The sequence below is a fragment of the Scyliorhinus canicula genome, chromosome 2 (genome assembly GCF_902713615.1).
Source record: "Scyliorhinus canicula chromosome 2, sScyCan1.1, whole genome shotgun sequence".
Taxonomy (NCBI): Eukaryota; Metazoa; Chordata; class Chondrichthyes; order Carcharhiniformes; family Scyliorhinidae; genus Scyliorhinus; species Scyliorhinus canicula.
Window position 1 is genome coordinate 166023040 of NC_052147.1, and position 25581 is coordinate 166048620.

Sequence of the window (25581 nt, forward strand, 5' to 3'; positions counted from 1 at the left end):
GCCGACCTCGCAACCCCCAACCCCTAGTTCAAGTCCAGTTTCTCCGTCCGCACGAAGGCCCACGCCTCCTCCGGGGAATCGAAATAATAATGCCGGTCCGAATAAGTTACCCACAGGCGCGCGGGCGGCAACATTCCAAACTTTATCTTTTTTCTATAAAGCACGTCTTTTGTCCGATTAAATCCGGACCGTCGCTTAGCCACCTCCGCACTCCAGTCCTGGTAGATCCGCACTACCCCATTCTCCCAATTGCTGCTCTTCACCTTCTTGGCCCAGCGCAGCACGCACTCCCGATCACTGAACCGGTGGAACCTCACCAGCACCGCACGCGGGGGTTCATCTTCCTTGGGCCTCCTGGCCAACACCCTGTGCGCTCCCTCCAGCTCCAAGGGCAGATGGAGAGATCCGGCCCCCACTAGCGAATTCAGCATTACAGCCACATAGGCTGTCAGGTCCGATCCCTCCAGCCCCTCTGCAAGGCCCAAGATCCGCAGGTTTTTCCGCCTCATGCGGTGATCCAGCTCCTCAAAGCGTTCCTGCCACTTCTTGTGGAGTGCTTCGTGCCCCTCCACCTTACTCACGAGGACCACGGCCTCCTCCTCTCGTTCAATGGCCTGCGTCTGCAACTTCTTGATGGCAGCACCCTGGGTGGACTGAATCTCTGACAGCCTTCTGTTTGTTTCCTGCAGAGAGCTCAGTACTTCATCCTTGAATTCTTTCAAGCAGCGCAGGAGATCAGTTTGTTGTTCCTGGGCCCAGAGTCTCCATTCCTCTGGAGCTCTGTCGGCGGCCATCTTGGATCCCTTCCCCCGTTTTTTCTGAGGAGCTGCTGCTGTTTTTTCCCCCTTTCCACTCCGAGTTCGAGTCATGGACTGCAGGGAAAGTTGTTCAGCACGCCTTCCCCCACCGGGAGACGTCGAAAAATTTCCGTTTTGGGCTCTCAAAAGAGCCGAAAAATCTCTTTAAAACGGGAGCTCCCAGATGTGTGGCTTACTGATCCATCACAGCCACCGGAAGCATGGCCGCATCAATTTAATCGACTACAACACCACAATGGAATCGGCCCTCAAACCTGACCGACTGGAACTCGACCCACAAGCCGCCGAGGCGAAAGGGATTTTTTCGCACTGGCTCCGCTGTTTCAAGGCCTACCTCGCCGCCTCCTCCTCACCTTCCATCTCCGACAATCAGAAGCTGAGCCTCCTCCACGCCCACATGAGCCATCGAATCTCTGTACAACTCGAGGAAGCTTCCACCTACGCAGACGCCCTGGCGATGCTGAAGTGTCTATACGTAAGGCCAGTGAAAGAGGTGTACGAACGGCATCTCCTCACTACTAGCCGCCAACGCCCCGGGGAATTGCTGGAGGAGTACCTACGCGACCTCAAAGTCCTTGCACGAAGTTGCAACTACCAGGCCATTGCGGTCACTCAACATATGGACCTCGCCGGGCTGGCTGGAGTCAGGTCCAACTGCGTGAGATAACGGCTACTCGAGAAAGGTGCCCTAGACCTGGAAGAGATGGTAAAGCTAGCCTCCTCCCTAGAATTAGCGTTCCAAAGCCGCAATGCATTCCCATCTGATCACGCGACCCCCTCGTGGACCCTCGACCAAAGAGTACCCCAGGCCTGTGCCGCGCGGCTGCCCGTCCAACATGGGGGGCTACCCTGCTATTTCTGCGGCCAACGTCAGCACCCCAGGCAGCGTTGCCCGGAACGCGAACTGCAGCGACTGCGGAAAAAAAGGACATTTCGCTAAGGGGCCAGGTCCAAACCCTCAAAATCGCAGGCCCGACCCTCAGACTCACAGGCCCACAGATCCTGCAGTGTGGCAGCTTGCCTGCCGGCTCCGCCCCCCCAACCCCCGGTCGTGTCATCGTACTCGTGTTGTCCGTGGGGGCAGCCATCTTTAAGCCCGCACAACGTGTGCGACTCACCGGGGCCGCAATCTTGGATGCCATCTTCCTCGCCGCTCGACACGTGCGACCGACGGGGGCCGCCATCTTGGCCGCCATTTTCCTCGCTGCCCGACACCTGTGACTGACCTGTGACCTGAGACCATCCCAGCACCTCCGACCACGCCGGCTACCTGCAACTCAGCGCGGTCACCCATGACCAGTCGCAACCCAAACACCTCCGGAGCTCCATGATGACCGTCCGGGTAAATGGACACGAAACACCTTGCCTGTTCGACTCCGGGAGTACGAGGAGCTTCATTCATCCAGGCACTCGCTCCCAATCTTCCCGGCACATCAAACCATCTCCCTCGCTTCTGGGTCGCACTCGGTGCAGATCCGGGGGTGCACTACCGCAACCCTAGCAATAGAGGGCGCCGAGTACGCCGATTTTAAGTTATATGTACTCCCCGACCTCTGTGCCCCTCTCCTGTTGGGATTGGACTTGCAGTGTAACCTCAGGAGCCTAACTCTGAAATTCGGCAGGCCCCTACCCCCACTCACGGTATGTAGCCTCGTGACACTAAAAGTCAACCCTCCCCTGGTCTTTGCAAATCTCACCGCCGACTGTATGCCAGTCGCCACCAGAAGCAGGCGGTATAGCATTCGGGACAGGACTTTTATCAGGTCCGAGGTCCAGCGACTCTTGCGGGAGGGGATCATCGAGGCCAGCAATAGCCCCTGGAGAGCTCAGGTGGTGGTCGTGAAGACCGGGGAAAAGAACCGGATGGTTGCAGATTACAGCCAAACCATAAACCAGTACACGCACCTTGATGCGTATCCCCTTCCCTGGATCGCAGACATGGTTAACCAGATCGCACACAACCGGGTGTTCTCCACGGTGGATCTGAAGTCTGCGTACCACCAGCTCCCAATCCGCCCGGGCGGACCGCCACTACACGAACTTTGAGGCAGACGCCCACCTCTTCCACTTCCTCTGGGTCCCCTTCGGCGTCACAAACGGGGTCTCAGTCTTCGAAAGAACCATGGACCGAATGGTGGACCAGTACGGGCAGCGGGCCACATTTCCGTACTTGGACAATATCACCATCTGCAGCCATGATCAGCAGGGCCACGATGCCAACCTCCAGAGATTTCTCCAAACCGCCAAAACCCTTAACCTCACTTACAACAAGGAGAAATGCGTTTTCCGCACAACCAGACTTGCCATGCTCGGCTACATCGTGGAAAACGGAGTTCTAGGACCCGACCCCGACTGTATGCGCCCCCTACTGCAACTCCCCCTCCCCCACTGCCCCAAGGCCCTGAAAAGGTGCCTCGGGTTCTTTTCCTATTACGCCACTGGGTCCCCAACTATGCGGACAAAGCCTGCCCACTAATCAAGGCCACCATCTTCCCACTGATGGCTGAGGCCCGCCAGGCCTTCAGCTGCATCAAGGCAGATATTGCCAAAGCCGCGATGCGTGCGGTGGACGAGTCCGTCCCCTTCTAGGTCGCCCTCGCCGCTACCCTCAATCAGGCAGGCAGGCCAGTAGCATTTTTTTCATGTACTCCCACCGCCTCCGAAATTCGACACTCCTCGGTCGAAAAAGAAGCCCAAGCCATCATGGAAGCCGTGCGGCACTAGAGGCACTAGCTCGCTGGTAGGAGGTTTACCCTCGTCACCGACCAACGATCGGTAGCCTTCATGTTCGATAATACGCAGCGAGGCAAAATCAAGAATGATAAGATCTTGAGGTGGAGGATCAAACTCTCCACCTATAATTACGATATAGTATATCATCCTGGGAAGCTCAATGAGCCACCAGATGCCCTGTCCATTGGCACATGCACCAGTGCGTGAGATGACCGACTCCGGGCTATCCACGATGACCTCTGCCACCCGGGGGTCACCCGGCTTTTCCACTACATCAAGCAACCTGCCCCCTACTCCACCGAGGAGGTCAGAGCCATGACCAGGCACTGCCCAATCTGCGCGGAGTGTAAGCTGCACTTCTATCGACCGGATAAGGCCCACCTGGTAAAGGCATCCCGGCCCTTTGAACGCCTCAGTATCGATTTCAAAGGGCCCCTCCCCTCCACCAACCGCAACACATATTTCCTCAACGTTATTGACGAATTCTCCCGCTTCCCCTTTGCAATCCCCTGCCCCGGCATGACCGCAGCCACCATCATTAAAGCCCTACATAATGTCTTAACCCTGTTTGGTTTCCCCACGTATGTTCACAGTGACCCGGGCTCGTCATTCATGAGCGACGAACTGCATCAGTACCTGCTAGGTAAGGGCATCGCCTCGAACAGGACTCCCTGTTATAACTCCCGGGGAAATGGGCAGTTGGAGAGGGTAAACGCGACGGTCTGGAAAGCTGTCCTCCTGGCCCTACGGTCTAGGAATTTCCCAGTTTCCCACTGGCAGGAGGTCCTCCCCGACGCACTCCACTCTATTAAGTCCCTCCTTTGCACGGCCACAAACGAGACCCCTCATGACCGCCTGTTTGTTTTCCCCAGGAAATCCACCTCCGGGGCCTCACTTCCGTCCTGCTCCGCAAACACATCAGGAGCCATAAGTCCAACCCCCTGGTCAAGAGGGTCCAGCTCCTACACACCAACCCCCAGTACGCATACATAGAACACCGCAACAGCCGACAGGATACAATTTCTCTTCGGGACCTAGCACCCACAGGTTCCACTACCACCACCACCCCAGCCTACCCTGCCCAACCTACGCTGACCAGCGCCCCCACCCCTACATGACACCCACACCCCCTCCATTCCCCCTTCACCGACCCACAGGAACGAAGCTCCAGAAGACACACTCCCGGAGTCCGCATCTGTGCCCGCACCAGCGACTTCACTATCCATACCCGCACAGATGAGTTCGACACCCGTGCCAGCTGCGATACCAGAGCTTCGGCGATCACAGCGCACGGGCACTGGACAGACTGAACTTGTGAACCCTTCACCCCCTGCCGGACTTCATTTTTTTAACAGGGGGTGAATGTGGTGAATGTATTGCATTAACCATTCACTATGTATGTAACTGTAACACGCTGTTGCCCATGAGGGCTCTACCTCTGGACCATTGTAAGGTATTACCTGGAATGTACCATGTTGGTGCCTTTGTAGGCTCCGCCCCTGGCTCCACCCTTTGAGGGGAGGTATAAAGAGCCGTAGCCCTAGGATCCATGTAGACCATGACAACTGGATCCTTCCCCTCTTTCTGCAGGTTCCAGGGAGGTGGATTTGAGAACAGCCATGATCTGATTGAATGGCGGAGTAGGCTCAAAGGGCTGAATTGCCTACTTCTGTTTCTAATTCCTATGTTCCGCTCCAACACCAGGGTCCAGAACCCTGGCACCAGCAGACAACACAGCCTTTGACTCATGCTCGCGACTGCAAAGAAGAGTGTTCATCTGCCGAACTATACTGTCATCTACTCCAACTACATTCCTTTTTATTCCTCCCAGTCAAATAGCTTCCTGCACCATGGTCAGCTCACTCACCTACCCTACAGTCCCTGCCCTCATCCATACAAGCTGGAAGAACCTCAAACCTGTGGGACAATTGCAGGCTCCTCCACTTAAACCTTCTTGGTCCCCATACCTGCCTCACTAGCAAACACATCTTCATATCCCTGACCATGGACCAAATCTGAAGAACCTTGCCTAACGGGTGCAAATGCCTCCTAGAGCAAAGTGACCAGGTAACCTTGCAGCTCCCTGAGGCACCACTTGCACTTTAGGGCATCAACTCTGAGCTGAAGTTCCTAGAGCTGCAGACATTGCAGATGGTCACCATAGTTCATGCCGGTGTCTAACGGTTTCCACATGCTACAACTGCAACACATCACCTGCCCTGCCATTCTTCATTTGAATGCATACCATAGTTTACAGAGAGTAAAGGTAAAAAATACTCATCACCAAATCACTTACCTTTTCCCCTTTTTTAAATGCCCTCCATCGTGTTGCATGACACTACCACCGTGCTAAGTGGGGTAGATTTTGAACTCCCTTCCATTTCCTAATTTACTGATATTTCTGGGTTACTTGTATCACCTATCGTGAAGACTGATGCAAAGTACCTATTCAATTCATCAGCCATCTCCTTATTTTCCATTATTAGTTCCCAAACTCATCTTATGTAGGATGAATGCTCATTTTCTTAACCCTTTTGTCAAATATCTATGAAAGTTCTTACTATCAGTTTAACTAGCTTTCTTTCGTACTCTCATTTTTCCTTTCTTATTAATCTTTTAGTTATTCTTTGCTGTTTTTATATTCTGTCCAATCTTCTGATCTGTCACATCTTTGCACCATTATATGTTTTTTCTTGAAGTTCGAACAGATCTAGAAACTCAAGACTAGGCAACCCTGGGGTGCTGTGGGCCATCAACAGCAGCAGGATTGCACACAACCATAATCTGTAACTTCATGGCCCAGTGTATCCCCCACATAGCTTGATACATCATGCACCTATTTACTTTAATCCTATTTTGCAGCACTTGGCCTTGTATGCCATGGCATTTTAAGTGCTTTTCTCAATATTTGTTAAATGTTTTGAGGGTTCCTGTCTCTACCATTCTTTCAGACCTTGCAGTCCTCCTCCTCATCTGCACAGGTAGCAGAGCAGACATCGCCTATTGGTTGGACAAAGTCAGAGGCTGAAGCTCTTCCATCACTGCATGTTGGTTCCCCCATACCTACCTGACTCACAGTCATATCTTTCTGTTCCTGACTATTAACCAACTGTAAAATTCTGCTGAACTAAAGGGGACTGACTGCCTCCTGGAACAATGCGTGTCTTAACAAATTCCAGTATAAGAGGTGTGGGTCAAAGAAAACGGTATTAATCTTGCAAAATTAAGGCAAAACATATCTGTATTGGAAGCAGAGATGGACCTCAACCACAATATATAATTTCTGGACAAATGTGGTCCAATGAATTTTGAAAGCACAAAATTACAGGGTGGTTAAATGCCACAAATTACAATTATAAGGACAAGCAGCATTCATTTTTTTTGAAAAGGGCTCAAGCAGTTTGAAACAAGTGCTGACTAAAGCAATAATGGAATCCACAACCACCGCTGATAAATAACTCAATCTCAACCCACATTGTGACACAGAAAATTGCTAAAGCAACAGAAACCACATCCAATTGCTGAGGAGCCTTGTACAGTTGCAATCATAAGGAAGCTGTTTGAAGAAAAGGTTAAGGAACTGAAACAAATGCCAATGTCAAACGACTTAAATGACAGACTGATTTAATGTCAGGAGACATAGGTTTGCAGAGCATTGATCGCCTGCACAGCAGTAGCTTTGCTACACAATTTGACGAATCCATATATATTTCTAAAATATTCCACACTTGCCTACCTTAGGTGCAATAAGGAAATAAGAGTTTCTGTTTTGCAAAGTGCCCAATACAACAACAAAGAATATATTTAGTTTTTACATTGTTTTATTCAAGAACAGACTGACGAAACCACAGTTCTTCTATGAAAAAATAGCATGTTTATTTCCAATAACTCATGACAGACTTTGCTACACAAGTGAGTTACAAATCTTTTTAATGAGAATATTGATGCACCATCGATTGCACGCGAGGCGAGTGATTTACCAATGTCAGGCTTTAATTAACTAGAACACAGCCTGGCGATCGTCTACAGTGGAAAGGGACGATCGTCAGGCTTCTGAGCATTTATACCTCGTTGGTAGAGGCGTGGTTAACTCAGCCTCTCGGCCAATCGGTCGAGAGGCACATGACCGACCAGGGCCAATGGTAAGCCGACGTTCTGGCCCAATGGCAGACGAGTATGCAGATCATATCATCACATTCACCCCTTATGGAGAAGGGGGGGGGGGCACAAATATTAAAGCTAACCTATCATTCGCTGTCCTTTCAAAGCTACTAGGGAAGCTCATTCACATTTCATCAGGCAATTCCCTCAGAACCGAGGTCAGTAAAATGCCCTTGGAGATATTTTGGTGTGAACGCTCCGATGAATTTGTGTGCCCTTTGCAAAGTGGGCTCAAGTAAATTAGCACAAGCTTGGTAGACGAAACTGGATATAAAACAATGACATCAATAAAAAGGAAGCACCGAGCCCCGAGGGTCAACACTGAACACGACGTGCATGCGTGCTAAATGAAGGTATCTCAATGGCTCGCTAGAATTATTGCTCAACACTAGCAACAAGTTTTACATTATGGGTGCGCTTATTTGCTTAATGATTTTTTATGCTGCAAAATAGACTGGTTACAGAGCGAATTTTTATAACATGGAGGATTGCTTCAGAAGCAAAAAGGTTGAGACCCCACCCAACTCTATAAGAATATCTACTGCAATGCCAAAGTACAATAGGAGCCAATAGGGCCATGATCGTGTGCCCACACGCTCATGTTATTTTAAAAAATAGTTTATGTTACGCAAATGTACGATGTGACGCAAATATCCGGCCTATCCCATTCATTACTTCTCCTGTCGGGGGTGCTTGACATGTACATTTTTCACGGTTAAACTTTGGACTGCAGGATGCACAGACACACCCCCAACACAAGCTGCCCTGTAACAGCAGAGTGCGCACTGCTTATGATCCTTCCTGGTGCGGGATCCGAGGCTGCCCCGGCTGGGGCTGCAGAGACAGCCAGCAAGCGCGCGCGCGAGCCACCAACCGCCAGCCGGCCGCGAGCAGTGGCTCACGCGCGCCACCACGTCAGATGTGGTGCCTCCCCATTGGCCAGGGTAGCTGGGACCCCGCCCCGCCGTTCCGCTGATTGGGTGGTGCGGCGGTCAGGTGGGGGAGGCCGGGATCGAGCTGTCACTGCCCGAATGCGAGCGGCTGAAGTCGGCAGCAGGCGAGTCAGTTCCTTCATCGACACCGTTTTCCGCAGGTGAGGCATATTCCTCCCGAACTACCCACTCTCCTCATTCCCCTGCGCTCGATTTTAGTGCCGTGACATTTGGAAGCGGTGTCATTTAAAAGTAGCTGCAAAGTTCAAGAGATGAATTGGTTCCTTTGTGATAGCCGGGGGCGCTCCTGATGCCCAAGTCGGAGCTTCCCTATTTTGCTGATAATTCGTGCGGGCTTTGAAGGTAAACTCCTCCCGACGGCTTCGGTGATACGACCTTGACTTTCGCTGCTTATTGTGGTCGAGATCCCCTGTCCCGAACACTGGTCAGTGAATTTTCGGTGTCTCCCGTCACATCCGCGGGACTTGTGTAGCATTGCAATGAGAGGAGGAGGGGAATGTCTCATTGGTGCAAAGTACAAGATCCGTGAAACAAGTGGCGACAGGCAAAGATAAACACTTTAATTGGACAGAGAATATTGTGGGTTCGTTTTCCCATACTATCCGTGTGATCGTTTTTTTTCATTCTTGACTCTTTGCCTGTCACTTGAGTACTTAAATGGAAAAGCAAGAAATAGGAACAGGAATTAATCACTCCTTTCTTCACATCGTGGTTGATCTTCTCTCTCAGTCACACCGTCTTGTACTCCCTCCCATATTCCTAAATGAATTCATTTAGTGCCCCAAATTCTGTCGATCTCTGTCTTGAAAATATTCAATGATTGAACATCCACAGTTCTGGTAGAGAATGCCAAAGATTCCCAACCCTTTGAAGACATTTCTCCTCATCTCAATCCTAAATGGCCCCTTGTACTGTGGCTATGGCCCCAGGTTCTACGTTCTCAGAAATAGCCTGAGCAGAGTCCACTTGATAGCAGGGAAAATTGCAGAGGTTTCAAAAAGGTGTATGCTGCTCTCTGGCTCAACTCCCTCTTTTCCCTAATAATTGATGATTCAGACGGCCTTTTATTTCGCAAATGGCATCAGTGTTGCAAGAGACGGTTGCACGCTGCAACAGTGTAATAGAGAAATTGAAAGTGCTAAGGCAAGATCTGTATTAAATCATAAAAGTGTGAATGTATTGGAGCAGGAAAGGTATTCCAAAGTTGTAGAGCCAGTTTTTGGAATTCAAAAGACTGAAAAACCAGTTTAGGGTATACATTCCATCAAGCTTGCTTCATTTTGTAATAAACTTAAAATGAAATTTGATATCTGATTTGTCAAGATTGATCTTACTAGGTTAGTACAGTACCTAAATTTAATGATTAACAGAGATTTGTGTTGATGCACGCTACTGTTAGGAGAAAATACTCCAAATTGATTATTATGTCATCAATGGCTATTTCTTTTCTGCAGAAACAAAACAAAAAGATGTCATGCAAAAAGATCAAAGTTGGTTCTGTGGTGGAAATGAAAGGGGATGAGATGACAAGAGTTATATGGGAGCTGATCAAAGAGAAACTCCTCTTCCCTTATATGGAGATAGACCTACACAGGTTGTAATTTAAAAAAGATTAAAAATACGTGGCTTGTATTAATTGAATTTTTATATTGGCTCAAAAAAAAGTGAATAATATTCACATTTGGCTTCGAACATTCTATTCCTGCATTTTGTAACTTAACGAAAATGAATATGGTGTTGTACTTTTAACTAGTAACTTCTTTCAATGGATGGCATGGTTGCGCAATGGTTAGCACTGCTGCCTCACAGCACCGAGGGTGTGGGTTCGATCCCGGTCACTGTGTGGAGTTTATACATTCTCCTTGTGTATGTGTGGGTCCCACCCCCACAACCCAAAGATGTGCAGGGTAGGTGGATTGGCCGTGCTAAATTGCCCCAAAATTGGAAAAAAAATAATTGGGTACTTTAAATTAAAAAAAAACTTCTTTCTGTTGCTATTTCATGCAACATGGAATGCTGATTGGTGTACAATTCACTGTCTGGCTGAGGCACTTAAGTTAACATACAGAGTAAACCTTGAAAAATTGCTGAATCACTGAGTTACTGAAAATACTTACTGATGCAGTAATTCTTCCCCAATTTTAAATAAACACTAAACTTTATCATGTTTAGCTTTTGAGCATGTTTTCATAGAATTTTTTTCATAGAATTTACAGTGCAGAAGGAGACCATTTGGATCATCGAGTCTGTACCAGATCTTGGAAAGCGCAGCCTATCCAAGGTCAACGAACACCTCCACCCTATCCCCATAACCCAGTAACCCCACCCAACACTAAGGGCAATTTTGGGCACTAAGGGCAATTTATCATGGCCAATCCACCTAACCTGCACATCTTTGGACTGTAGGAGGAAACCGGAGCACCCGGAGGAAATCCACACACACGCAGGGAGGATGTGCAGACTCCGCACATACAGTGACCCAAGCCGGGATCGAACCTGGGACCCTGGAGCTGTGAAGCAATTGTGCTATCCACAATGCTACCGTGGTGCCCCAAATGTGCCATTAAATGTTTTCTGAATTCCCCGAGTATGTGCAAGATAATATGAAGTATATGTACTTGAATAAATGATTGTTTTCTTCATTTGTGTCTACACTTTTCCTGAGTGGTGAATACTGCTGAGTACCAAAGCTATTGACAAGCCGTTTTAGCATGAACCATGTCAGATGGTATTTTCAGAAACTTTTACTGTTATTACAGCTGAGCTTCATTCTTACTGTCCCCTGATATCCACATACAGCGCACTTTTTTTATGTGTTACAAGAAAGGAATAAGTAGTAGATCACAACTGATGTGGTGTCTTTCCATAATTTTGATGCAATAAGGCTAATTGTAACATCTGTTCCTTTCCCCAACCATACCATACTATCCTAGTTGACGTTTGCTAACTCCATACAAAGTAAGAATCGAACATGAGCCTTTATAGCTCTGTACCACATCAGTTAATCTGATTGGTGCATCAAATTATTAACTGGTGAGTAAGGTTTATATAATTTCCCTACAAGCAACTGACTTCCGTTAATTGGTAAACCTAGCCTGTGTTTCATAGGAAAGTTTAACAAATATGTGTTAGTGATTCTTTGCAGTTGTTAGACTTTATTTTAAACATAACGATGATGCATACCTATTTTCTTGAAGTATTTGGAAATTCAGAAAATAAAATTGTAACAAAAGTAAAAAGTTGTCTCTTTCTTGTAATAGAAACTTGACTACATCATGTATACTATTGGAATTTGAGTGTTATGGAATTACTGTGTATTTTTGAGAATTTGGGTTTAACCTACTATCTCTTTGAACTGAATTGCCAATGAAAATAAGAGGAGACTACAATTTGTAAAGTTGAATAGCTAGCCAGCCAATTAAGATGCAATAAAATTAGAATCCTCGGTATGAGTATATTCAGTCTTAAATTCTGTAGCCCAGCTATATAATGTGCTATTTTGCTAAATGTGTTTTTTACTCTCGAGTGCTTATTGCAATAGAGTTGAGTTTGGGTAAGAATCTCAAAGAATTAGTTTTTTTGGGATAGAGGTTGGAAATGGGAAAAATATTTAAAAGATGGGGAGATTACATAACCAGTATTGCCATTTAATGCTGTAGGAATTGTGGTTAGATAAATCTGGAGAATTTGTTCTGCTTCTGCTCTTGAATTATGTTTTTCTTTCTTTGAATAGGAAGATGGATGACATAGTATTTTCTATGGAAGTTGGTGTATAGTACAAGTTCTTTATTTTCAAAATTATGATTAGCTGTTTAGATTTGCTTATAGTGGTTTGATAATCTCTGGCTCAGCCCGCAGGCTGGTTTAAGGATGGATGACCACTGAACGGAATGAAGCCATTGTAGAAGATTGCCCTGGAAGAATTGTGGCACACTTAGGTAGTGCTCCACTTCTGAGCCAGAAGACTCAGTCCCACTTAAGGACTTCATGTCCATGGAAGGTGTGTTTCATGACATGGCCAAAGAGGTTGATAGTGGTAGAGGATTTACAGATTTCCTCACTATTCTCCAAAGGAAAAGGAGTGTGTGAAGGTATGCAAAACAAACAAGAAGGCCGCCATAACCTATACTATCACAAGTGAGTTGTGATTCAAGCAGTGCATGAAATGACATATCTCTGAGGGAAAAGATAGCTGCTATCTCATTAGATAAGAGATACTGTCTTCACTTATATAAAAATAAGCAGATGACAGAGTATTTTGTGTGTAGTGAGTAAGATGACGTGTATCTGACAGTGCATAAATAAAATGACAGTTCTTGATGGAGAAGTTGAAGGTGCAAGAAAGTAAAAGTTACAGTCACTTGCCTATGGAAACATGCCATTTTGATTCTTTGCTGGTTGGATGCTATGATTACCTAGATTCTGAGCACATTCCATATAACTTTATTGATTAACTGAAAACCCAATGCTTTGGACTGGCATAGATGTAAATCTGGAAGTGAGCAACATAAAACTCCAACTAGAATTTGCTTTTATTATGTTGGATGCCTTCAAATTGGCAACTGGACTAGTCGGAAACACTGTCTTATGGGTTAATCAATAGAACCATGACAGCAGCCAATATAAAAATTGTGGGTTTTTGAGTGCACACTGGGTGTTTGGAGGCAGCCTCGTAGGAGACTAGTGGCTGTCCACTTATGAAATCTCATGCCTGTATGAAGAAAAGAATAAATAGTTTTATATGTAATGGCTTATTAACTAGAAGAAAAGTAAAATAATTGTAAATTTAAGATTAAACCTGTGCTAAGCTCCTGGTTTCAGGGTTTTTTGCCCTCCCTGTTTCCACACACACAAAAATTCTCAAAACCTTTTGTCCTGTGAAATGTTTTCTTTTAGATATGTAGTACACAGAAATGAATGTTTTCAATAAATCTAAAATTTTAGTGCTGCAACCTGGGTCTTGGAGACGTTTTTCTGGAACACTATCTAATTGTGGATAGAAAGTGAGAATTTCCCTTTTAGTTTTCAGTTTGTGGATTAACTTCAAAACTCAGTCTCAACTAGAAAATTCAGTAATTTGAATGGATGCTGAAGTTCTTTTTCATAAATTTGTAACTGCCTTGAATGTGTTTTATTGAAGCAGTAATACATTTTAATCCTGTGCACTTTTAAATGCGAAGTATAGAAATATTATTTTAGAAAAAATTAACGTTAATATCAAATATGTTTCAAACAGACCTTTATTAAAAAATAGAGTCATGAATTAACCTTGTTTTTCATTTAAGTTATGACTTGGGAATTGAGAACCGCGATGCTACGAATGATCAAGTGACTATCGATGCTGCTGACGCTATTAAAAAATATAACGTAGGAATAAAATGTGCCACCATTACTCCTGACGAGAGCAGAGTGAAGGAATTCAAGTTAAAGGAAATGTGGAAATCACCAAACGGGACTATCCGCAACATACTTGGCGGCACAGTATTTCGTGAAGCAATCATCTGTGAGAATATTCCTAAACTGGTATCTGGCTGGATCAAGCCAATTATCATTGGACGTCATGCATATGGTGACCAAGTAAGATGAAATAACAATTTTGTTGCCGTGCTTTTAAATTTCTTTATAAAAGAACTATGTTACAGTAAGTTATTTTGAAAACCTTTGAAGCTCTTTTTTGTTTTTGAGACCTTGGTCATTAACTGCATATATTTTAAGTGCTACCTGGTTTAGTGTTTTGAACATTGTTGGCTGAAGAATATGCATCATTTGCCCCTGAATTTTTACCAAGGTCTGGTTGTAACCAATGATTGAAAACAGACTTAAGTTTTGTTCGGTTCCTTAATTTCCTCTTCTGGCGCAATCTACATTAGATTGTCTTCAATGACCCATTCGGCTTTCTAATGGTTGGAAAGTATGGTGACCCTTCCAGTATTAGTATGTTATGCAACAACACCAGGGTGTCAAAGAAAGTACCTCTTGGGTTCTGAATATTTGACAGCAATACTATCTCATTTACCGACCTGGAACTAAAGTTGTGATAGCTTAGTGATGTTCTGGTAAAACAATTGGAGCATCTGTTCAGGTGTAACCAAAATGGATCACATTCATCAGAAAAACCTTTTTAGTTAAACACTTTTTATTTCAAATAAAGGTGAGTACAGATATCATTCCTGCACTGTAATTACTCATAGAATTTACAGTGCAGAAGGAGGCCTTTTGGCCCATCAAGTCTGCACCAGCCCTTACAAAGAGCACCCTACACAAGCCCACCTATCCACCCTATCCCCATAACACACTTAACCTTTTTTTTGACACCAAGGGCAATTTTGCATGGCCAATCCACCTAACCTGCACATCTTTGGACTGTGGGAGGAAACCGGAGAAAACCCACGCAGGCAAGGGGAGAACGTAGAATGTGCAGACTCCGCACAGAAGTGACCCAGCTGGGAATCCAACCTAGGACCCTGGAGCTGTGAAGCCATTAAGCTAACCACTATGCTACCGTGCTGCTTAAATAAATCTCCAGTGTGAATAGGTCTGCTACCAGTAAACTTTTCTCTTTTTTTCCTTTATGGCTTGGTAATAAATGTAATCAAAATAGGACACAGATCAGTTCATGGTTAGATTAATGGATTTAATCTAAGTTTATCAGTACGAGACACATGTCTTCTTTGATTTATATGGAGATGGGAGAATCAATTACCTACGGAAACATGCCATTTTGATTCTTTGCTAGTTGTTAGCTGTCATTTATTACAAACATTTATCAAAACAGGTCACAATGAAACACCCCGGAAACATGCTTCCCTACAATCAACTATACAGTCTACAGATGTTTCCTCTTTTTCACACCGCCCTCCCCCGCGACGAACAGCCCCTCAAACACTACAAACATCCCCCACCTTTCCTCAGATCTTCTCTAATGTTCTCTAATCGCAGGAAATCGTACAGGTCACCCAACCAAGCTGCTACCCCCAGTGGCGATGCCGACCGCCACTCCAGCATAATTCGCCGCCGTGCAGTCAGAGAGGCAACGACATCGGCCTCCTCCTCTCCATGAGCTCCAGCTTCTCTGAGACCCCAAAAATCGCCCCCTCCTCCTCCACAATCCTGGCTAAGACTGCAAACACTCCCGCCCAGAACCTTCCCAATTTTACTAAACCCCAAAACATGTATGTGTGATTTGCTGGCCCCTGCCCACGCCTCTCACACTCATCTGCCCCCTGAAAGAACCCACTCATTCTCACCCGAGTTAAATGCACCCTGTGCACCACCTTAAACTGTGTCAGGCTCATCCTTGCACATGAGGTCCCATATACCCTACGCAGTGCATCACTCCATACTCCCCAGTTGATCTCCCCTCCCAACTCCGCTTCCCATTTCTCCTTGATCTTCACCACCCGTTTGCTTCCCTGCTCCGCCAGCCACTTGCATATATCGCCAAATCTTCCCTCCCCTTCCACATCCGGGAGCAGCAGTCGCTCCAGCAGGGTGTATCCTGGCAACCTAGGGAACGCCCTCCAGACCTTTCGCACAAAGTTCCTAACCTGCAGATACCTGAACTCACTCCCCTTCGGCAGCTCTACCGTCTCCCTTAGCCCCTGCAGACTGGTGAACCCCTCCCCTGCAGACTGGTGAACCCCTCCCCTGCAGACTGGCGAACCCGCCCCCTGCCGACTGGCGAACCTGGCGAACACGCCCCCCGCCGACTGGCGAACGTGCCCCCTGCCGACTGGCGAACCCTTCCTTTGATGCTGTGATTACCTAGATTATGAGCACATTTCATATAACTTTATTGATTAATTGAAAACCCGATGCTTTGGACTGGCATAGATGTAAATCTGGATGTGAGCAACATAAAACTCAACTAGTATTTGCTTTTATTACGTTGGATGTCTTCAAATTGGCAACTGGACTAGTTGGAAACACTGTCTTATGGATTAATCAATGGAACCATGACAGTAGTCAATATGATGGTTTTCAAAAGGAAGGAAATTGTAATTTTCTCACGTTAAGACATGTGTTTAAAATCTGTTCCCATATTTTTTTTTTTAAATAATTTTTATTGGAATTTTTTACAGAAAATATAAAAATATAACAACAAGTATAGCAAAAAGCAGTAATATGCAACTAACAGCCCCATAACACCCACAATTCCCCCCATACCGTAACATCACATGTATCACACTCTCCCACCCCACACCCCCCAACAAGAGAACTTAACCATAAATTAAAATTAGATAAATCAAATTTAAATAAAATAAGCCAACATAATCAACGTCCCCCCCACCCCCCCGGGTTGCTGCTGCTACTGTCCCAGTACCCTATCGTTGAGCCAGAAAGTCGAGGAAAGGTTGCCACCGTTTAAAGAACCCTTGCACCGATCCTCTCAGGGCAAATTTAACCTTCTCAAGCTTAATGAAGCCCGCCATGTCATTGATCCAGGTCTCCACGCTTGGGGACCTCGCGTCCTTCCACTGTAGCAAAATCCTTCGCCGGGCTACTAGAGACGCAAAGGCCAGCACACCGGCCTCTTTCGCCTCCTGCACTCCCGGCTCTACCCCAATCCCAAAGATCGAGTCCCCATCCTGGCTTGACCCTGGATCCCACCACCCTTGACACCGTCCTCGCCACCCCCTTCCAGAACTCCTCCAATGCCGGGCATGCCCAGAACATATGGGCATGGTTCGCTGGACTCCCCGAGCACCTGGCACACCTATCTTCACCCCCAAAGAACCTATTCATCCTCGTCCCAGTCATGTGGGCCCTATGCAGCACCTTGAATTGGATGAGGCTAAGCCGCGCACACGAGGAGGAAGAATTTACCCTCTCCAGGGCATCAGCCCATGTCCTGTCTTCGATCTGTTCCCCCAGTTTCCCCCTCCCACTTCGTTTTCAGATCCTCTACTGACGCCTCTTCCACCTCCTGCATAAGCTTGTAGATATCGGATATCTTCCCCTCCCCGACCCAGACCCCCGAGAGCACCCTGTCACTCACCCCCTTCGCGGGGAGCGCAGGGAATCCCTCCACCTGCCGTCTAGCAAATGCCTTTACCTGCAGATGTCTAAACATGTTTCCCGGCGGGAGCCCAAATTTCTCCTCCAACTCCCCCAGGCTCGCAAACCTTCCGTCGATAAACAGGTCCTTCAGCTGTCTAATGCCCGCTCTATACCATCCCTGAAATCCCCCATCCATGTTCCCCGGGACGAACCTATGGTTCCCCCTTAACGGAGCCTCCATCGAGCCCCCCCCTTCTCCCCTATGTCGCCTCCACTGCCCCCAAATCTTGAGGGTAGCCGCCACCACCGGACTCGTGGTATACCTCCTGGGAGGGAGCGGCCACGGCGCCGTTACCAGGGCCCCCAGGTTTGTATCCCCACAGGACGCTCTCTCCATCCGTTTCCATGCTGCCCCCTCCCCCTCCATCACCCACTTACGCACCATCGACACGTTGGCCGCCCAGTAGTACCCCGAGAGGTTGGGCAACGCCAGCCCCCCCCCATCCCTACTCCGCTCCAAGAAGACCCTCTTCACCCTCGGGGTGCCATGCGCCCAAACAAATCCCATGATGCTGCTGGTCACCCTTTTAAAAAAGGCCCGAGGGATAAAGATGGGCAAGCAGTGGAAGAGGAACAAGAACCTCGGGAGAACCGTCATTTTGACGGATTGCACTCTGCCCGCCAACGATAGCGGCACCATGTCCCACCTTTTAAATTCCTCCTCCATCTGTTCCACTAGTCTGGTGAAGTTAAGCTTATGAAGAGCCCCCCAACTCCTGGCCACCTGCACCCCCAGGTACCTGAAACTCTTCACTGCCCTCCTGAAGGGGAGCCTCCCAATTCCGTCCTCCTGATCTCCCGGGTGCACTACAAATACTTCGCTCTTTCCTAAGTTCAGCTTAGCCCGAGAAGCCCCCAAATTCCGCTAACAGTTCCATCACCCCCGGCATTCCCCCCTCTGGGTCCGCCACATATAACAGCAGGTCGTCCGCATACAGCGATACCCGGTGCTCCTCCTCCTCCCCCCCCCCCCCCCCCCCCGCACCAGACCCCTCCACTTCCCTGACTCCCTCAACGCCATGGCCAGCGGTTCAATCGCCAGTGCAAAGAGCAGGGGGGACAGGGGACACCCCTGCCTGGTCCCACGATAAAGCCTAAAATACTCCGATCTCCTTCCATTTGTGACTACACTCGCCATCGGCGCCGCGTAAAGCAGCCTCACCCATTTGATGAATCCCTCCCCAGCACCTCCCACAGGTACCCCCACTCAACTCTATCAAACGCCTTCTCTGCATCCAGCGCCACCACTATCTCCGCCTCCCCCTCCACTGCCGGCATCATGATAACATTGAGCAGTCTCCGCACATTCGCGTTGAGCTGCCGCCCCTTGACAAACCCTGTCTGATCTTCATGAATTACCTCTGGCACACAATCCTCTATCCTGGTAGCCAGGATCTTCGCCAGCAACTTAGCGTCTACGTTTTTTTTTAAAATTTAGATTACCCAATTATTTTTTCCAATTAAGGGGCAATTTAGCATGGCCAATCCACCTACTCTGCACATTTTTGGGTTGTGGGGGCGAAACCCACGCAGACACGGGGAGAATGTGCAAACTCCACACGGACAGTGACCCAGAGCCGGGATCGAACCTGGGACCTCAGCGCCGTGAGGCGGTTGTGCTAACCACTAGGCCACCGTGCTGCCCAACTTAGCGTCTACGTTAAGGAGTGAGATAGGCCTATATGATCCGCACTGCAAGGGGTCCTTATCCCGTTTTTAGGATCAAAGAGATCAGTGCCCGCGACATTGTCGGGGGCAAAGCCCCCCCCCTCCCACGCCTCATTGAAAGTTCGCACCAGCAGGGGACCCACCAGGTCCGCATATTTTTTGTAAAATTCTGCCGGGAACCCGTCCGGCCCCGGGGCCTTACCTGACTGCATTTGCCCGATTCCCCCTGACTAGCTCCTCCAACTCTATCGGCGCCCCCAGCCCCTCAACCAGCCTCTCTTGAACCCTTGGGAAACATAGCCTGTTCATGAAGCTCTCCATCCCCTCTCTCCCCCTCGGAGGTTCCGACCGGTACAATCCCTCGTAAAAGTCCCTAGAGACCCCGTTTACTTCTGTCCCCTTCTGCACTACATTTCCACCCCCATCCTTCACTCTCCCAATTTCCCTAGCCGCATCTCGCCTACGGAGCTGATGCGCCAACATCCTGCTCGCCTTCTCTCCATACTCATATACCGCGCCCTGCGCCCTCCTCCACTGTGTTTCCGCCTTTCTGGTGGTCAACAAGTCAAAATTGGCCTGCAACCTGCGCCGTTCTCCCAGCAACCCTTCCTCCGGTGCCTCCGCATATCTCCTGTCCACCTCCAGAAGCTCTCCCACCAGTCTCTCCCTCTCCTTCCTCTCCCTCCTTTCCCTGTGGGCCCGGATGGAGATCAGCTCCCCCCCGGATCACTGCTTTCAGAGCCTCCCAGTCCATCTCCACCTGGACCTCCCCCGTATCATTGGTATCCAGATACCCCTCAATGCTTCTCCGAACCCTCTTACACACCTCCTCCTCCGCCAGCATCCCCACATCCAGGCGCCAGAGCGGGCGCTGGTCCCGTGCCTCCCCCATCTCCAGATCAATCCAGTGCGGGGCATGGTCCGAAATCGCTATGGCCGAATACTCGGCATCCTGCACCCTCGGGATCAATCCCCTGCTCAGGACAAAAAAGTCTATCCGGGAATAAACCCTATGGACATGAGAGAAAAAGGAATACTCCCGCGCTCTCGGTCTCCCAAACCTCCAGGGATCCACCCCTCCCATCTGGTCCATGTATCCCCTCAGCACTTTGGCCGCCGCCGGTCTCCTACCCGTCCTTGAACTGGACCGGTCCAGTGTGGGATCCAGCACTGTGTTAAAATCTCCCCCCATGATCAGGCCCCCTGCCTCCAGGCCCGGGATGCGGCCCAACAATCGCCTCATGAAGCCAGCATCATCCCAATTCGGGGCATATACGTTCACCAGCACCACCTTCTCTCCCTGCAGCCTACCCCTCACCATGATATATCTGCCCTCCTTGTCCGACACCACCTCAGCCGCCTCAAACGCCACCCTCTTCCCCACTAGAATCGCCACCCCCGGTTCTTCGCGTCCAATCCTGAATGATAAACCTGCCCCACCCACCCCTTCCTCAGACGGATCTGGTCCGCCACCTTCAGGTGGGTCTCCTGGAGCATAGCCACGTCCGCCTTCAACCCCCTTAGATGGGAGACCACCCTGGTTCTCTTAACCGGCCCGTTCAGCCCCCTCACGTTCCAGGTAATCAGCCGGATCAGAGGGCAACCCGCCCCCTGCCGACTAGCCATAGCTTGGCAGATGTTCGCCCCAGGCCAGCACACCCCGCTCGACCCGTTCCCCATGGCGATAGCGCCTCTCCTCTTCCCCCCCGGCCCCCATCGGCTCCTTCCTAGTCGTTCCAGCAGCAACCTGGTATTCCCCCCCCCCCCCCCCAGGCTAGGACCCCTCCTAGCCGCGACGCACCCTCCATGGTACTTCCGTGAGTCAGCTGACTTCTGCTGACCCCGGCAGCTCCCGCCAAAACCTATCCCCTCCCGGCTTGGGGTCATCCCCCTCTTGCCACACCTCCTTGGCATTGCTGCAGCGCAGGAAAAAAGACCTGTAGAGGCCCTGCCCCCATCGCATGCTCCACCCCCCTGCCCCGCAGCGCGGGAGACCAGAGGAAAGCCCGCGCTTTCACACTGCCACACCCCACCCTTCTGACGCAGTTCCCCAAAATCCAGTTTCCCCTCAATCCCCAGCCCCGTACAGAAGAGAACATATAGAACACAAACCCCCAACACTCCCCACCTACCCCACAACCATACCCAACAGACAAACCCTCCCGTAAACAGAGCAAAAAGAAAACCAGCATACATAACACACATGTCGAAGTTGAAACAGTTGGAACAAAACAGCCACAGCGGAAACAACACCGGCCAAAGTATGTTCCCAGGCCCTAGTTCAAGTCCAGCTTCTCCGCCTGTACAAAGGCCCACGCCTCCTCCGGGAACTCGAAGTAATGGTGCCGGTCCTTGTATGTCACCCACAGGCGCGCAGGCTGCAGCATTCCAAACCTGACCTGCTTAGCATGAAGCACCGCCTTCGTCCGGTTGAACCCGGCCCGCCGCTTAGCCACTTCCGCACTCCAGTCCTGGTAGATCCTCACTACCGAATTCTCCCATTTACTGCTCCTCTCTTTCTTGGCCCAGCGCAGCACACACTCCCGGTCACTGAATCGGTGGAACCGCACCAGCACCGCCCTCGGGGGCTCACCTGCCTTGGACCTCCTGGCCATCACTCTGTGCGCTCCCTCGAGCTCCAGGGGCAAATGGAAGGACCCCGCTCCCATCAACGAGCTCAACATCGTGGTCACATACGCCGGGAGATCCGACCCCTCCAGCCCCTCCGCCAGGCCCAGGATCCTCAGATTCTTTTGCCTCGTGCGAACGTCCAGCTCCTCCAAGCGGTCCTGCCACTTTTTATGAAGTGCAACTCCAGTTTCCCAACGAGGACCATGGCCTCCTCCTCTCTTTCAACGGCCTGCTGCTGCAACTCCCGAATAGACTCCTCCTGTGCCGCCTGGGTCCCAAGCAGCTTGGTCGTAGTTGCATTCATGGAGTCCAGCAGCTCAGCCTTCAGCTCAGCAAAACAACGTAGGAGCGAAGCCTGTTGCTCCTGTGCCCACTTCCACCAGTCCTCGGGTGTTGCGCCGGCCGCCATTTTGTTTTTCTTCCCCCATTTTTTTTGGGGCGTTTCTGCAGCCTTTTTCACCATATAGTGTGGGGCAAGTTCTTCCAGGCACCTTCCCCCACCGGGATACGTAGCAACAGCTCCGTTTGGGGCCCTCGAAACGGCCCAAAAGTCCCTAAATAGCGGGAGCTGCCGAACGTGCGGCTTAGCTCCGCATAGCCGCAACCGGAAGTCACCAATCTGTTCCCATATTAAATGAAAAGTGAAGAGTGATCACTTCATATTGAAAGTTCCCCTCTTTCCCTTTCCCATCCTCATTTCCATGTGTTGTTGTTTTCTTTGTGTAATAATTGTAAATATCAGTAAAATGCAGTATTTTGGATAAAGTTTGAAAACTAGGGAGACCACTCTTTGTACTTATTACCCTTTAAGCACAACTTCCAATATCTACTTTGCAAATCATTTCTAAACAGTTTGAAATCTTTGTTTTTACTTTTGGTTGTGTGGAATGGGTAATTGCTTTCGCCATGTACAGACAATAGGGATACCTGTACAAAGATGGCAAAAATGGAAATACATTACCTGCCAAGTTTTACATTTATGAAAAAGTCATTTGAAATAAATAGTGCATTGTTATTTACTACTTGTATCTTTTGGTAAAGTGTGGACAGGCACAATTTAATAGTAGATCTAAACTTTGTGTTGAATACTTGCAGAAAATATTGATTATATATGCAGAATCTGCAAAATATCTTGCAACAGTATACAAGAGATCCTGTTGTGCCAAAATAATTGTAGAGCCAAATTTGTATATTGTGCAATCAAAATGGAGATGAGGGCAACAAATCCAGTGATTGATGTCAGTTTTACATAAATAGTGTAAATTTTAGTCCTTATGCAAACCTACTTTCAATATATCTAACATTTAAAATCACTGCACATTTAGTTTAATTGATCTGATTTTTACTTAGAAATACTCATTCTTAAAATATTTTTCCCCACTTTAATCTTTTTCTCTAATTTTCTCCATAGTTTGCATCATCCTGTATTTCCCTTTTGAACTTTATTTTCTCTTTGCTTCTTTATTTCTCTCTTGCCTAATTTTCATTTTTACTGTTTCTGCTTCCTTGTCATTTTACCTTTTTTGACTTGCCTCGTTTCTTACCTTTTTTTTCTCTTTCTTCATCCTCTGAATATAATTTACTTTTCCTGAGGTAAGGCTGGATGTTATAGAAACATTGGAGCACAGAAAATAGGAACAGGAGTAGGCCATTCGGCCCTTCGAGTCTGCTCTGCCATTCAATATAATCATGGCTGATCATCCAATTTAGTAACCAATTCCTGCTTTGCCTCCCATATTCTTAGATCCCTTTAGCCCCAAAAGCTATTTATAACTCCATCTTGAAAACCAACACTGTTTTGGCCCCAACTGCTTTCTGTGGTAGAGAATTGCACAGGTTCACCACTCTCTGGGTGAAGATTTTTCTCCTCCTCTCAGTCCTAAATGGTTTACCACTTATCCTCAGATTGTGACCAGGGTTCTGAACTTTCCCACCATTGAGAATGTCCTTCCTGCATCTACCCTGTCTAGTCCTGTTAAACTTATAGGTTTCTATGAGGTCCTCCATCATTCTTCTGAACTCCAGTGAATATAATCCTAACCGACTCAATCTCTCCTATATCAGTCCCACCATCCCAGGAATCAGTCTGGTAAACCTTCTCTGCACACCCACTATAGCAAGAACATCCTTCCTCAGATTAAACTGCACATAATATTCCAGGTGTGGCCTTGCCAAGGTCCTGTATATTGTCAGCAAGATATCCCTGCTCCTGTACTCCTCTCGCTATGAAGGCCAGCATACTATTTGCCTTCTTTACCGTCTCCTGCACCCAGCAGGCTTACCTTCAGTAATTGGGTGTGAGAGGACACCCAGGTCTCTCTCAATTTATTCTCCTCTCTTAATTTGTAGCCATTCAGATAATAATCTGCCGTCCTGTTTTTGCTACCAAAGTAGATCACATCACATTTATTCTCGTCATATTGCATCTGCCATGCACTTGCTCACTCGCTTAGCTTGTACAAATTATACTGAAGCATCTCTGCATCCTCCTCACAGCTCATCATCCCACCCAGCTTTGTGTCATCTGTAAATTTGGAGATATTACATTTAGTTCCCTCATTTAAATCATTAATATATATTGTGAATAGCTGGGGTCCCAGCACCGATTTCTGCGGTACCCCACTTGACACTGCCTGCCATTTGAAGACCCATTTATTCCTACTCTTTGTTTCCTGTCTGGCAACTTGTTTCTTTTTTTTTATCCATTTCAATAGACTACCCATTAATCTCTGATGTAGGAGTTTGGCAAAAACCTTCTGAAAGTCCAAATAAACCTCATCCACTGGCTTCCACTCATCAACTCTACTACATAAACTCTATTAGTTACATCCTCGAAGAATTCCAGTAGATTTGTCAAACATTATTTCCTTTTCTTAAATTCACGCTGACTCTGTCTGACATCGCCACTGTTTTCCAAGTGCTCTGTTATTAAAGCTTTGAATATGGACTCGAGCACTTTCCCCACTACCGATGCCAGCTGACTGGTCTAGAATTCCCTGTTTTTTCTTTCCCTCCATTTTTTAAAAAGTGGAGTTACATTCGTTAGCCTCCAATCTGTAGAAACTATTCCAGAGTTTATAGACCCTTGGAAGATGACACCAATGCTTCCACTTGTTCCAAACCACTTCCTGAAGTACTCTGGGATGTAAATTGTTAGGCTTTGGGGATTTATTGACCTTCTATCCCATCAATATCTCCAGCACCACTTTCCTACTAATATTGATTTCCTTCAGTTCCTCCCTCTCACTAATTCTATCTTACCCAATAATTCTTGTGTGCTATTTGTGTCCTCCTTTGTGAAGACAGAACCAAAATGTGTATTTAGTTGGTCACCATTTCTTTGTTCCCCATTAGAAATTCCCTTGTTTCTGACTGTAAGTGACTTACGTTGTCTTCACCAATCCTTTTCTCTTCATATAACTATGAAAACCTTTACAGTCAGTTTTTATGTTCATTGCAAGCTTACTCTCGCACTCTATTTTCCCCTTCTTAACCTGGAATGAAGAGCTTGTCGTATGAGGAACGGTTGAGGACTCGGTCTGTACTCGTTGGACATT

At 47.9% G+C, this 25581-nt stretch overlaps 1 protein-coding gene across 2 annotated transcripts in view; it reads left to right on the forward strand.

Annotated features, from left to right (window-relative positions):
• idh1 (isocitrate dehydrogenase (NADP(+)) 1) overlaps positions 1-25581 on the forward strand; it is a 74885-nt gene that overhangs the window by 13247 nt on the left and 36057 nt on the right. The window contains exons 1-3 of one of the 2 annotated variants that reach the window (XM_038788693.1): positions 8678-8805; positions 10120-10259; positions 13951-14242. In XM_038788693.1, the coding sequence (XP_038644621.1) occupies positions 10135-10259; positions 13951-14242 (417 nt within the window). In that variant the 5' untranslated portion in view covers positions 8678-8805; positions 10120-10134. Of the gene's footprint in view, positions 1-8677; positions 8806-10119; positions 10260-13950; positions 14243-25581 lie in introns of those variants that run through there. The other variant, XM_038788694.1, reaches the window with a different exon arrangement.